Raw genomic sequence first — 13482 nt, forward strand, 5'->3', positions numbered from 1 at the left:
CCTTGATTTTATTACTCAAAAAATCTATGATCAGCATTTGAAAATTGGCTGTTCTTGCATGCCTGGTAGTCTGTTGCGGAGTGTTTAAACAAGCCTATCTGTACACATCCTGCAATAGACACAGAGCTGATGCAACAGATTCAATGTTGCAAAATAACATGTCAGGATTTTCTGGTATAGTGGTTTCTATTTTTAATAGGTAAATATCTATGTATTACACTGGCATTAAACTTCCACCTGTTACACATTTTAGCATATTGATTGAGATGTGTTAACATGGTGAAATTGATTAATAAAACTCAAGTGTCTCTTACAAAAGAAAGAACTAAAGGAGAAGTTTTCCCTAGGTCATCCTATTCACATGATTTCCCCTGTGTTCCCCAGCAGCTGAGTCTGGTCTGCGAGTCCTGAACCTCTATTTCTTTATTACTATGAGCCCTGAGGGAAGGAATGTTATGCCCTTCAGCTCCGTTCCCAGCAGAGCTGATACCTCGCACTGTTTTTAACTGGGTAATACTTCTTCTCATACGCTTTATAGCCCGTGAAGGGGATTCTGTGGAGCTCAGGGACAGGGAATCATATCTGTGGCAAGGAGGGGAGGCTCCTGCTGCCCTCGCAGTGCTTTTCTGAGCAAAGAGAAGGGAGCCCTATTGCAGGCAGAGGTGGCCCGAATGTGTCTTCATCCTTCTTGTTCCAAACCTTGCAACCAGCTGGCCCCAAAATGTTTTCATTTTCATAGATGAGCTGGGGTTCTTGTTTTTTTGTTTGTTTTTTTGTTTGGGTTTTTTTGGCTTTTTTTGGTAATTAAACATTCTACAATACAATTAAGGAAGTGTAAATGCTGAATGTAGCCCATAAAAGTAAGGAATTTTTATGGGCATGGCTTGAAAACTGACCCATGAACCTAGAAGATAGCTGAAAAGAGAGCCACATCCTTGTTCAGGCTTGTGTATATGCACCTAATTCTATATCAAAATCAGAATAGGCCTGAGGATGACTTTCTTGTCTCTTTCACCCAACTGGGTTAAGTAGAGAAGTGGTGGTTGCTTCTCTGCTCATTGTGTTGAGGTGTTTCTGTCAAACAATAGATTTAAAAAATCTTGCTTTCTTAGATTTAAGTTAATTTGACTGTAGATGATATGTTTTAATTTACAGTACCCTAGCTTCAAAATCAGATGGTATGTTCTTGAACATCATTGTGTCAGAGAAGTTTTTAATTTTATCTTGTTTATTTTTATGGCATTAATAAAAAATGTTCAGAGTTTCTGTGCTGGGAAGCTTTTGTAAACATTAATGAAGTGGCTCAGTCCTCTACAAATCAGTTAATAAAACTGCACTGTACCAGATGGGGGATGTCTAGGCTCACATTATCCTCAGTTTCTTAAATGCTTATCTTCTTTCTTATGTCTAAATGGTGAACTATTTTGAGAAATCATAAGCAATAACATACTTCGATTACATCTGTGGGTGAGACAAGGAAGTTCAGAAGTGGTACCCTTTATTTGCATTGGCAGAACCTGGATTTTGTATGAGATCTGGAGAGAGTTTGTTGTTGTCTTGGATTATTTGAAAGGCTTTTGCTAATACCAACCCCCTCCAGAAGCTCAGATATAAGTCTGATATTGTCCTGATTTGTTGACTGCAGAAGGAGTTAAAGAAATGCTATTTAAATTTGCAGTTTAGGAGGGTAATGTTATTACTTGCAAATCTCAGTGTCACGTATAAAGTGTAGATCTATCCATGTGTTTACACCAGCCTTATCGCTGAAATATCTGTATCCATAGTCATTTATTGGATTTTAAAAAAATTAACTATTAAACCTAGCACCTTTGCGAGATACCAGTAGTTAAATTTCCAAAGCATATGGGCAATGTACATCTCAGGTCCTGCTTTCATCAGTTCCAAAGCAGACACAGTAGTCAGCTACTTTCATTACTTAATAGTGTGGGGTTTGGGTCACATATAGAAAAACTGGTTAGAAGAGATGAAAAACTGTAGGGTAGGACTTCTAGAAACCAGCAACAATGATTTGAAATAGTCCCTTGAAGTCATGATGAGATTTGTAGTTCTCCCTAACAGGAGAATTATAAATTTCACCAAAGGGTGAAATTTATAATTCCACTATAGTGCATGGTTTGAAGGTAAATGACTTTAATCTTATTACTAAATAGTAGATAGGAAAAAACAAGGATGTGTTTTATACGTATATGAATCTGTGTGTGCGTGTATCTTAAAAGAGAAAATCTGCTTAAATTTTCTGTATATGGAGAGAGTTGTATTTCTTTATTACTTCTAATTGGAATAAAGCAATAAAAAGTACAAAAAGATCCCTGGGTCTTAGCAGGTTGATATATATTTCTTAATTTAGTTTTAATCTTTATTTTTTCAAAGGATTTACCCAGAACAGATAAGAAGTAAAGGTGTTTATTTGTTTAACCTACTTACTTATCTGTAATATTTTCAATAGGTTTTTGATTCAGCAGGAGGACATGGATTTGCTGGCGTGCAGAATTCAGCCAACTCTGCTGAGGTAAGATATGCCCATTCTCATTCTGCATCATCATGTTTTTGAATTCCTGAATGCATTTGTCTAAGGTAATGGTGGGGCTGGTTCAGATACCCCGAAGAGGTTCATAAAATGTATTTATTGTTAGATGGTGAGATTGTAATTCTGCTAATGAAACCGCTTTAACCATAAGTGTCTGAGCATTCATGGTAGTCTTTAAAAACAAAACAAAACCAAACCCCTAGAAGCTTCTTCACACACTGATGCATACCATCTGTACACTGTGAGAGGGACTTGAGGCTGAGCTTGTTTGAAAGCATCCTTCACAGTATGGCAGATCATAGGATGGTTGGGATTGGAAGAGACCTTTATAGGTCATCTAGTCCAACCCCCTGCAATAAACAGGAAACTCTTCAACGAGATCAGATTGCTCAGAGTCCAGTCCAATCTGACCTTGATGGTTTCCAGGGACAGGATGAAACCCAAGGTATATTTTTCCCCGTTGTCTGTTTCAACAGAACCTTTGTATTTTGAGTGTTAAGGCAGTGAAATCTATGTAAAGTCTGTGGACTGTCCCATCAGAGAAGTGAGATTTAATATAAAGCTGGAGATTGCCCAAGTAAAGGAGAAGGATGGAGCATCCCTCAGCAGCATTACCCAGTAAATAGCTGTGATTGATGTTCTCTGATGCCTAGGAGGAGGAGATCTGGTGCTTTTCCCTGCCTGGCCTCAGTCGTGGTCCTTCTCCATTCCTGCAGCCTCCCTGGGGCATAGTGTTGCCATCCCCCAGTCTGGAAGGACATCTTCCACTGACAGGAGCTAATCCTGTAAGGCTGTTTTGCCTTCTGAAAGTATCTTCACATTTTGTCTGTTCTTTGAAAAAGTGTATTGAAATACCTGAATTCCCTTTGTTACTTGGCCACTTGCCTGTTATTTCCGGGAGTGGGAAAATATTTAAACCAAATCACTCCTCTGTTTTCAAAATAAATTATAATTATGGGGTTAAGATCAGCTCCTGTAGAAAACACCTAACAAATTCCTCTAGAATGTACCACTGTGTGTGGTGTGAGATGGCATCCATGCCTATCTCAGAGACAGCAAAAACAATTCATTCCTTTTCAAATGTGCTAAAACATGGAAAGGTCTGCCACATGAGAAGTGACCAAATCTCTTGGGCACAGGCCCTGAAAGGTTTCTCCTGAAGGGCTGTGGCACCAGTCTGTCAGTTGGATGCCAACCCTATTGAGGCTGGGAGGTTGACAGAGCTGCCTTATACAACAGGGTCTGCTGTGTGTCTCCTGTCCTCGGGCCTAACAGGAGCATTTACTCCTCCTGAACCCTTCTGAGGAGACAGAAGAATGCTTTGAAGGCACTAGGGAACAGGCAGAATGAAGTGTTCTGTCTTTGGTGAAGTGTCAGAGAAGGGACAAGGTCTGTCTTCTTGTCCAGCTCTAGATAAAGCAGCCTTCTCCAGATTCAGGCAGGGGCTCACAGCCCCGTTCCCCAGGTAGAGGGGGACCATCAGAGGACAATGTGGCTGCAGGTTTTGGGCCAGGATTTAAAAATTTAGCAGGATTGTCTTTCAAGACTAGAAAAACCCACACAGTTGAGGTGCTGAGCAGAGCTTGGAGCTAGAAAAACATTTTTTTTCTTATTATTTCCACCCTATTTCTGAAACCTTTTTTCAATGGGTATTAAATACAGCGTGGGCATTTTTAAGATCCTGACATTTTGGTGAATCATACGACAACTCAGAAATGATTCATCATAACTTTGAAAACCGTTAGTCTGGCATCAGCCTGGTTTCACTGGCTGATTTAAAATGAAAAAAACAAAAACAGCATCAAAACTTTTATAAAATGCTGCCTGCGGAGGGTAGGGAATGACAAATAGTGAAGTCTGCCAGGGTAGCTGTATTTTCCCTGAAAAGGATGATAAAACCAGAGGCAAATAGTGGGAGGAAATTATGAAGTAACCTATTGGTCCTGCAGCAGCCCTGTAGCACAACGTGTGACAGTCTGCAAATCCTGGCGCCTCTTTCTGGAAAATTGGATGGGTTGTTATAACTTCATGTGGCAATGAATGAATGAACTATTGTTGAATTAGTCACTGCAGGCATAACAGGAAAAAAAAATCTCTTTTCATGTCAGATTTTCTGAGACGGAAAATGTGGATGAAGCAACAGTTCCTTGACTGCAGTTAAGGAACACAGTCATGTTTAATAACAGAGGGAAGTTTATCTCAAATTGTATGCTTGAGCATCAGTGTACCTGGCAAGGAAAGGATGTAGCTCATGTTGGCTGCAGAGCTTTCTGTCCTGTTATAAAAGCTTACATCAAAAGGCCTTGAACCTATTTCTCATCGCCTTAATCCTCTATGATATGAGGTTATGGATTTTTTTCATCTCTGGCAATAGCAAGATTTATTTCAGCTGCACAGATTTGAAGAGCTACCATTGCAGGGCAATAAACCATTGTAGTAGTTGCAAACCTCCCTTGCTGAGGCAAGCATAGCATTGGTTTTCCCTGGAGGAAGCCACCAGGGAAATGCAGCCTGACTAATTTGTGCTGATCTTTCTCAGCCTCCCTGCCTTGCCCCTTTTCTCCATTCTGTTATTTACACTGTGGAGGTAGGTCAGGCTTCATTCCCAGGCACTTGATTTAGTGCTGAGAGGACTACAGTTCCACAGGAATTATCTTCTTCAACATCACTGGCATTATGAGCAGGCTGTAGCTGCAGCCGCAGAGGTCAAACTTCACGTGGTGTAGATTTCAACACTGCGTTAATTGCAGTAGCAGAATATGATTCCTGTTATGTATAAGTTGCTGGATTTCAGTAGGATTTCCATTCACCTGTGTTAATTGAAATTTCATGTTCAACTAGTTAAAAGGGATGATTGAGCAAGACAGACAAGATTAATGAATAGAATTAGTTCATTAATATTATTCCACCAAACCAGCGTTACTCTGGCATCACATTATTACTATGCCACACTCTGGGTTGTCTGCAACCTGTATTTCTGCATTGTTTGGTAATTACCTGCATAGGATTGCTTGCTTCATCATTTTTACAGCCACAGTTGTTATTTGCAAAAACAGAATAATATTGGTCTTTCTGTTGTCACTGACAGATTGTTGTCAATAACTTTGCTGCCTGCAGCAAGGGAAACAGTCCCTGTGCAGTTTTAACAGCAGCTTTTAATTGTGATGCACCCCTGGGCTTGTGTCCCCGTGGAGAGGAGGGAGAATTGTGTAATCAAGGGTCTTTATGTAGGCAACAAATCCACCCAGCCCAACAAACAAACCAAAAATACTAAGCGAAAGCATGGAGGAGGTAGGGACTCCTGAGAACAGCTCAGGATATCTTAAGATATGCCTTGGGTGGAAGTTCTGCCACTTCATGGAGTTTTTGTCCCTTTCCAGTGACTGCATGGGGAATTAAGGGACCCCATCTGCATAAATTTAAATGCCTTGATATAGGTATTTAAGTGGTGTGCTGAATAGGCTGACCCAAATAATATGTGAAACTCCAAATTCTGAACAGCTTTTGGTGTTTGTCTTCTTGTGTGGTTTCCTTTGAAACATGCAGCCTGAAGTGCAGTACAGGACAAAGTGTGAAAGTGAAGGGTGAGAAAGTGACAGGGAATTTGTTTAGGACCGATGTTATTTGATCAGGTGGAGTGGTGTTGGAAAGAGGGAGAATGTGGAGCAAAATGGTAAACAGGCAGATACCCTGTGCTGCCAATGAAACACGATGTTCTCAAACGGCAAATAGAATAGCAGCGCTTAATTCCTGCTTTAGTCCTTTATTTTGTTATGGCTAGCCTTGCTCGGCAAATAGAATAGCAGCGCTTAATTCCTGCTTTAGTCCTTTATTTTGTTATGGCTAGCCTTGCTCCACAGTGCTCTCTGCTGGAATTCTGTTGTTATTTTCTGTCAAAATGACACTAATTCCATTTATTTATTTATTTACAGAGTTATTTTACATTATTTGTTAGGTAAAATTGTAGTTGTCAGTTCTTCTTAAAAGATTTATTTCCACTGTGATATAATACCAGGTAGCAACATATTTCCACAAGGAGTTAACTCAATGATTGGTATGAGATAAAGACATAAAATTCCATAATAGGAAAGCACAGCAAGTTCAATCTGAGCTCTAGAAAATCAAGTCTTCAATAGTGAATGAGAGCAGGTAACAGAACTCTTTCCCTGGCTTGCCGTGGAGAAAATACACAGCACTCTGTTTGAATACATAGCCACTTCAAACTGCTAATGTAATTGCACTTTTCTTGGGTTTTGGTGGTTTTTTTTTGTTTGTTTGTGTTTTTTTTGTTTTGTTTTGTTTTGTTTTTTGTTTTTTTTTTTTTTTTTGGTTTTTGGTTTTTGGTTTTTGGGTTTTTTTTTGTTATTTTTAGTTTTTTAGCATCCTCATATTTTATACTTTTCTCCCTTGTTTCCAGCAGCAAGTCGACGATTTTTTGAATGTCTACTGCTCAGTGCCAGAGAGCATCCAGAAGGAGAATGCTTGGGAAACACAGACATACGTTCATTTCGGTGACGGCCAAGGAGTGGCGCTGACACTCAAGCCAGAGCACAGGGTGGAGGATGTTTTGTCTTTGGCATGCAAGGTACTTATTTTTCATGCACAGTTGCACCTTGTAAATCGCTGTGGACTTGAGAAGGAACACAGTATATCAGTGGATGCATAAATAGTGAAAACTGTGATAAGGTTATCATTATATATAATAATACGGTAATGAGATAATATATAATACTAATAATACATAATAAGCATCTCCCTGTCACTGTCTCCAGGCACATTGCTCTCTTTCCTTAGTTGTGGTTTTTAGGTGTTGTAGCCAAGGCAGCAGGGTTGTGGAAAGGTTTTCAGAAAGTGCTGCTGGAGACAGCACACGGGGTACTTCAAGAGCAGTGACAGTGTGCCAGGTAGTCAGCCCTGAGCAGTCTCAGCACGTGTCCACTCTGTGTTGTCCTTGCAGCAAACCTGGTTGTTCTGTGCAGATTAATCACAGAGCAGCAGCAGGGACTGGTTGAGTTAGAGCCAGGAGATTAAGACATTTAAGACTGCTGTGACAAAGGCAATCACGTATGTTCGCTTCCGAAAGGACCTCTTTAAGCTTTTAATTAAATACAAGCTCTACTTGTGGATTTCAAAGAGTGAATTCCCTTCTGCAAGTCAGTGCTGGCAATTTGAAGGGGATTGCTACAGATCATGGAACAGAGAACTGAGTCACAGGTTGAAGGTAAAATAGAAATACCAGTTTTAGCTACAAATAGAACACCAGCACCTCTGGAACACTGTTATATACCTAACACTTCTGCCTCCACACGTGTCAGCACTTGAACTTAGCTCTATAACTTTGTGATTCAAGTCACTTAAATTATGCTAAACAGCTTTTTGGAAAAAATAGATTTTTACCCCCTGAGTTCTGTTTTCTGGGCATATGTTACAGTGAATTTCCATGTCAACTCAGTGAACTGGCTTGAAGTTAATGAATTTTGAGGCTTTTAATGGAGGACAGGGCCAAATTTGATGGCTCTTTTCACATGCTAATATTGGGTGTAAGGAAAAAAGAAGAAAAATTTCAACAATCCAGAGTAAACTACAGTTTTAAAATCAAAATAAGCACTCTGATTTAGGCAAGTCCAAATGTGTCTCCAGGGCATCATTAAGAAGAAAGTAGCTTCTTGTGGCTTCTCCTGGTGGAGACCGAATCCTGGAGAAAATGTTTAATGTTTGGCTTTACTTTTAAAAACTTCGGTGTACCCTGTCAGGCCGAAGGGATTATCTGAAACACGATTTGGCCGCCAGGTGGCACGGAAGAGCCAGAATATTTTGAAGTTTTTACAGTGCCTTGCAAGACCCCTGAAAGAGGAAATAAAACTTACAAAAGTAAAATTAAGTTGAAAAGGAAATTCCTTACGTCTCTTACTCTATCACTCCAAAATATTTGTAATTGTAAAGCTGGCCTTTAATTTTCATTGTCTGTATCGCATGAAAATTTAGTTTTAAATTCCTTGATTTTTTTTCTTAAATGTTTTTCTGTTTTATTTTGTCTTTCTATTCTGTGTGTAAAGCTTTTCATAAGCATTCTCTAATGCTGAATACTTTCTGCTCATCTATCCTGGTTCTTTTCCTTCTTACATTTTCATTCTGCTCTGGTGAGTGTAAGGAATCTTTCTTCTTAACAGAAAATGTTTGAATGCTATGTGGATAAGGCTAAAGTTCAGAAGAGTTGTTAGGGTTTTTTTTTTTTCCCCTTCATCCATGCTTTATGAGGTTTATACTTTTCTCATTTCTGTTTTCCATCTGAGGTTTTTGGATAGCACATATACAAAAACTTGTACATTTGAATTCAGTTTTTCAGGATACAGAACACATGTAACTTGTAAACTGTAGAATGCAATAAAACATTAATTAATTACTAGTTACTCAGTAGAGTTAGGTTTTGTAAGCTGCAGAGATGCCTTAAAGGGGTTAAATAACACTCATGGAGGCAGTCAGTCCTCTTCTTTTGGAAATGTTGCTTCCTCCTGTGTTAGAATAGTTGCTCTGTTAATATGCTAAAATGAAATGCTTTGTGCCATGGTGTCACCAGTATCCTGACTTTTTCAGACCCTCCCATCAGGGGCTCAGCACTTTCAGGCTGATATCCTTTGGGAATATCCCTATTTCCCTTTACTTCCTGTTGAGACAGGATCTCTGCTTTGACTTCATGTGGTTAAAAAAAAAAAAAATAGGGGAAACTCTCTGATCATAGAAGAAACCCAGCAATAAAAATAAAATCTAATAAAGGCAAACCCTTAGGGAACCTGCTTGCCATCCCATCCCCTCTCCTAGCTGCCCATATGTGCATATACATTTTCTACATCAGAAGCAAAAGCTGCTGAGCAGAACTGAATCATTAGCAGTAGTCATGGAAAAAGGTGGTTGTGAGTGTTAAGTTCAAAAGGACAGAAGACAGTTGTGATATCTTTGGAAACATATATTAGTACTCAGTTAATCTGATAGCCAAGACAGAGTGTTTATGAAAGGACTTGGAAGGACTGTAAAGCAAAATGGGAATTGCACTTGAACCTTATCTTTTAAGTAATGCATCTAGTTTTGTTTATACTACAAAAATAGGTAGAAAATTACTTTTTGAGATTGTTTTTGCATGATTTTAGAAGCTTGTTGTGTCTGTGTCACTTCTCTGTCTTTTAGGATTCTGGAAATAAATAACAAATTCCAAACTCCATTCTTTTTCTTCTTTAGATGAGACAGCTGGAGCCAAGACACTATGGCCTACAACTCAGAAGACTGGTTGATGAAAATACTGAGTATTGTGCTCCTGAACCATATGAATACATAGTAGACCAGGAAAGTGTGACTCCTTTTAGATAAAGTTTTGTGATGTCTGTAGCTGCAGTTGAGTTATCACCTACAAATATGTGAAATGTCGATCTAAAATAAGGTTTTAAAGCTGTTCTGGGACTGCATTCTGATTCACAGTTTTAGGTGGCTAGGCACTGCAAACACTTTTTTCAAGAAATGTTTGAAGATTTGAATGAGGCTTTTAGCTCAAAAACAAAGTGCCAGCTTGTGCTCCAGGGTGGGTTTTTGATCTTTAGCTTTAGTGCCACTGATAGCAGTGATGCTTACACAGTAACACAGTTCTCTATGTAAGGACAGCAAGTCTTGATGCAAGAATATTGTGCTTCTTTCTCATGCTGTATCTGGGCTTTGATGCTTGCATTTTCATAAGTTGATGACTTCTGCTACTCTTCTTTTCTAACAGGTGTATGATGAAATAGAAATTTGTCCATTAAATGTTTATCATGTTCATCTTACAAAGACTGAAAACATAAGTGATTATGGTAAGCTCTCAGGAATTCTTCATTTTACTCTTCTCACTGCTTACTTTCTCTCTTTGGGGCGTTTTTGTTTCTGAGAGCAGATAGAGCCATCCTTGATAGCTCAAAGTGTGAGTCTGCAAAGAAATTGGTGCATAATAACAAAGACACGAACTGATTGTTTTACACTGGCAGGTGCATTTCCTGTGTTTTGGAAGGGTCCACTTTCTAATTTTGCTGCATTGGCCAAATAATTGAAGCACAGACTGGTCATAAAAACAAATGTCCTTTGCCAGGACTAATAAAAGGGCTCTCAGTTAGGCAATGGTCAAGGCCTGCCTTTTTTTTTTTGTAGTGGGATCCTCTGTTGGCACAGTATCAAAAGTATATTTTGGAACAAGTTCTGACAGGCTTTTTATCCATGGGAGGTAGATACCTTGCAAGGATACCTTTGTAAGGCAGCTTTGTGCTGTTCTTTAGCAGCAAGTCTGTTTTAAATTATTATTTTCTGGCCTTTCCCACTTACTAGTCTGTATAGTTTGCTGCTTTATAGTTTCAGTTTCCAGTTTTTGGAATGGTTTAGGACACCTGTATGTCTGATGGACACTCTGCAGAACTCTTACTGTAATGATGAGCTGTGCTGTGTTATTGAAATGTCATGGAGCTGAGGTAGAAAAACTCTTTCTATGAAATGTAATTTTTTTTACAGCAGAGCATGGCATTTTCTGGGAGTTGAAAAGTCTTAATAATTTTAACAGGCCTTACAATGGCTGGGAAACCATGTGATAACTTCTGTATGCTCTGTGGGTGTGTTCTCATGAGAAGAATCTTCTTTCTCATGTAAAGTCTACTAAATACACAAAATAACAGGGAAATGTTTCCAAGAAGGTTTGTTTGATTTAAACCTCTTTTACTTCAGGCTTTGCTGTCACAGCCCAAGTTGCTGAAAATGAGCATCTCACCCATATCTTTGTAAGTGACGTTCTCCCTGATGGACTGGCATACAAGGAAGGTATTGTATCCTGTTTGTGCTTAAAACTGTTCTTCATTATCTTTTTCAAGTCCAAAAACTTGAAGGAGCTTTAGTAATGCTGTCCGAAATGGTTCTTGGCATTTACTGTTCACAATTTTCTTTCCTGAAGTCCATGGAAAGTATGTAATAGTAGGAAAAATAGTGTACACAGAGTAACTGAATTATCCTTTCAGTGTAGAGGGAAGAGTTCTTGTTCACCCTCGGAGACAAAGTCTGTGTTTAGCCATCCAACTGAGTGCTTTTGCACAGAGGAACAAACTGGAGAAAGAGTTCCTCTCACACTAGGGAACTTCATGGGCTTGATAAGTTTCCATGACCCATCACTTCCACTTTTGCTGGCAGAAAGCCTTCCTCCCCAGAATAGTTTTCTGCATACATTTCTGTGAGCGCCTTCCCACTGTGCTGCTCAGAAACTGTGCCTCTCTTCATCGGCACATGTGAGGATCACGTGGGTTCTGCTCTCTGAAAAATAAACCCAGAGAAATGGAAACAGAGATATTAATTTGCTACCTGATAGTAATGTCCACTTGGTTTTGCTGACTTTGAAAGACAGCACTTGCCACTGTTTAGATTTATATAAAAGCTGATAAAAACTCCATCCTTAGTTGTTGCAGCTTTGTGTGAATAATTTGATCTGTGTGAGTAGTGCCTTGTTCTTCAGAGATGATGAAATATGTGTTATGGTGCTGTATAGTGATGGTATCTGGTTGTGAGAGTTGCCTCTATTCTAAGCTTCTTGAAAGCTGTGCTGCTCTCCTACCCACCCAATTCTTTAGCATCTTTAAACAAAACCAACTTGATTGTTGTACTGTGGGTAGCACCTATCAAAGTAAGCAAGCATGGGGTCAGTCTGTATAAATATAGCACAAATAAAGCTCTCATTGGTTCTAATGGACTTGTGGTAGGATTAGGCTATTTGAATTCTAACAAAAAAGATAAAAGACAAGTCAGCATAAGGTTTGCATTGTGACCCTTTTTATATTATATTAACTCTTTTTTTTTTCCTTTCTTTGCTTTCACATGCTGCCAGGGCTCCGAGTAGGCAATGAAATCCTGAGCATAAATGGAAAGGCTGTGTCTGATCTTGAGCTCAGGCAGATGGAGCTACTGTTTTCTGAGAGAAGTGTAATGCTTACAGTGAGAACAAGCCATTGCGGGACCCAGCAACCCACGTGTGTGTCCTGGTCAGATGGTGACATTTCCAGGGACCCAAAGAGTTTGTTGCCCCCTCCAAACCAGTCACAGCTCCTGGAAGAGTTTCTAGATAACTTCAAAAAGAACACAGCAAATGGTAAGAAATTTGTTAATTCTATTACTTTCACCTCACTTTGAATATCACTGTTTTTTAAAACTCAGTCATGATTAAAATTATGTGCTTGCCTTAAAAACACAAATACAAGCTATTTAAGTTCCATTTATGCTCAATATCTGTTACTATTTTCTAGGGAGCAGAAATGGAACAGAATATGACTATATCTGCAGGGAAATGATAATATTTTAATCTGTTTCTCTGTACCATCCAGTATTATCAAGTTTTCTCTTAACTGTTCTGTGTAATCTTGACTATCTCCAACACATCCATTTTCCAGGCATCAGTGGCTGAAATGATGTGATGGCTTTCAGAAGCAGAGCATTGTTCTGTGTTTGCCTTGCTTTCTGTGTGGCAAAGTACCACATTCATTAAGGGTACCTTCAATGCAGTAGTCATCATCACCTCGGAAAGGAGTCATTTAGCTCTGCTCCCATCCAGGGATATTGTGCTCACACTGGGTACAGCGGCCACTGTGTAGAATAAAGCCTATGAAAAGAGCTCTTGTGGGGATTGTTCTGCTTCCACCTGCTCATATTCCTTACTCAATGTAATGCCACTGTATTAAGCACTGGATGGAGGACGTATTCTAACAGTGTTGTGTCAGGGTGAGATCCTGGTGGGGAGCACCAGGCAGGGAAGGTGCCTATGTGGTAAGGGCTGCTCCTGGATGACATCACAACTCCCCAGCCCCAAGCAGGTGCCAATGCCCACTGCTGGGTTGCCTCTTCAGCTGGAAAGTAGGAGGTGGCACATAGAGGGGCTCTGCCACTCTGGGTGG

The 13482-nt window shown here is 39.6% G+C and overlaps 1 protein-coding gene across 2 annotated transcripts in view; it reads left to right on the forward strand.

The window, feature by feature from the left end:
• Positions 1-13482, forward strand: part of TIAM2 (TIAM Rac1 associated GEF 2) — an 88765-nt gene that overhangs the window by 25605 nt on the left and 49678 nt on the right. The window contains exons 8-13 of one of the 2 annotated variants that reach the window (XM_048297279.1): positions 2468-2530; positions 6966-7133; positions 9782-9886; positions 10305-10383; positions 11279-11371; positions 12423-12683. In XM_048297279.1, the coding sequence (XP_048153236.1) occupies positions 2468-2530; positions 6966-7133; positions 9782-9886; positions 10305-10383; positions 11279-11371; positions 12423-12683 (769 nt within the window). The remainder of the gene's footprint in view (positions 1-2467; positions 2531-6965; positions 7134-9781; positions 9887-10304; positions 10384-11278; positions 11372-12422; positions 12684-13482) is intronic. The other variant, XM_048297281.1, reaches the window with a different exon arrangement.

This window comes from Corvus hawaiiensis, chromosome 3, assembly GCF_020740725.1.
Source record: "Corvus hawaiiensis isolate bCorHaw1 chromosome 3, bCorHaw1.pri.cur, whole genome shotgun sequence".
In the NCBI taxonomy this organism is placed as follows: Eukaryota; Metazoa; Chordata; class Aves; order Passeriformes; family Corvidae; genus Corvus; species Corvus hawaiiensis.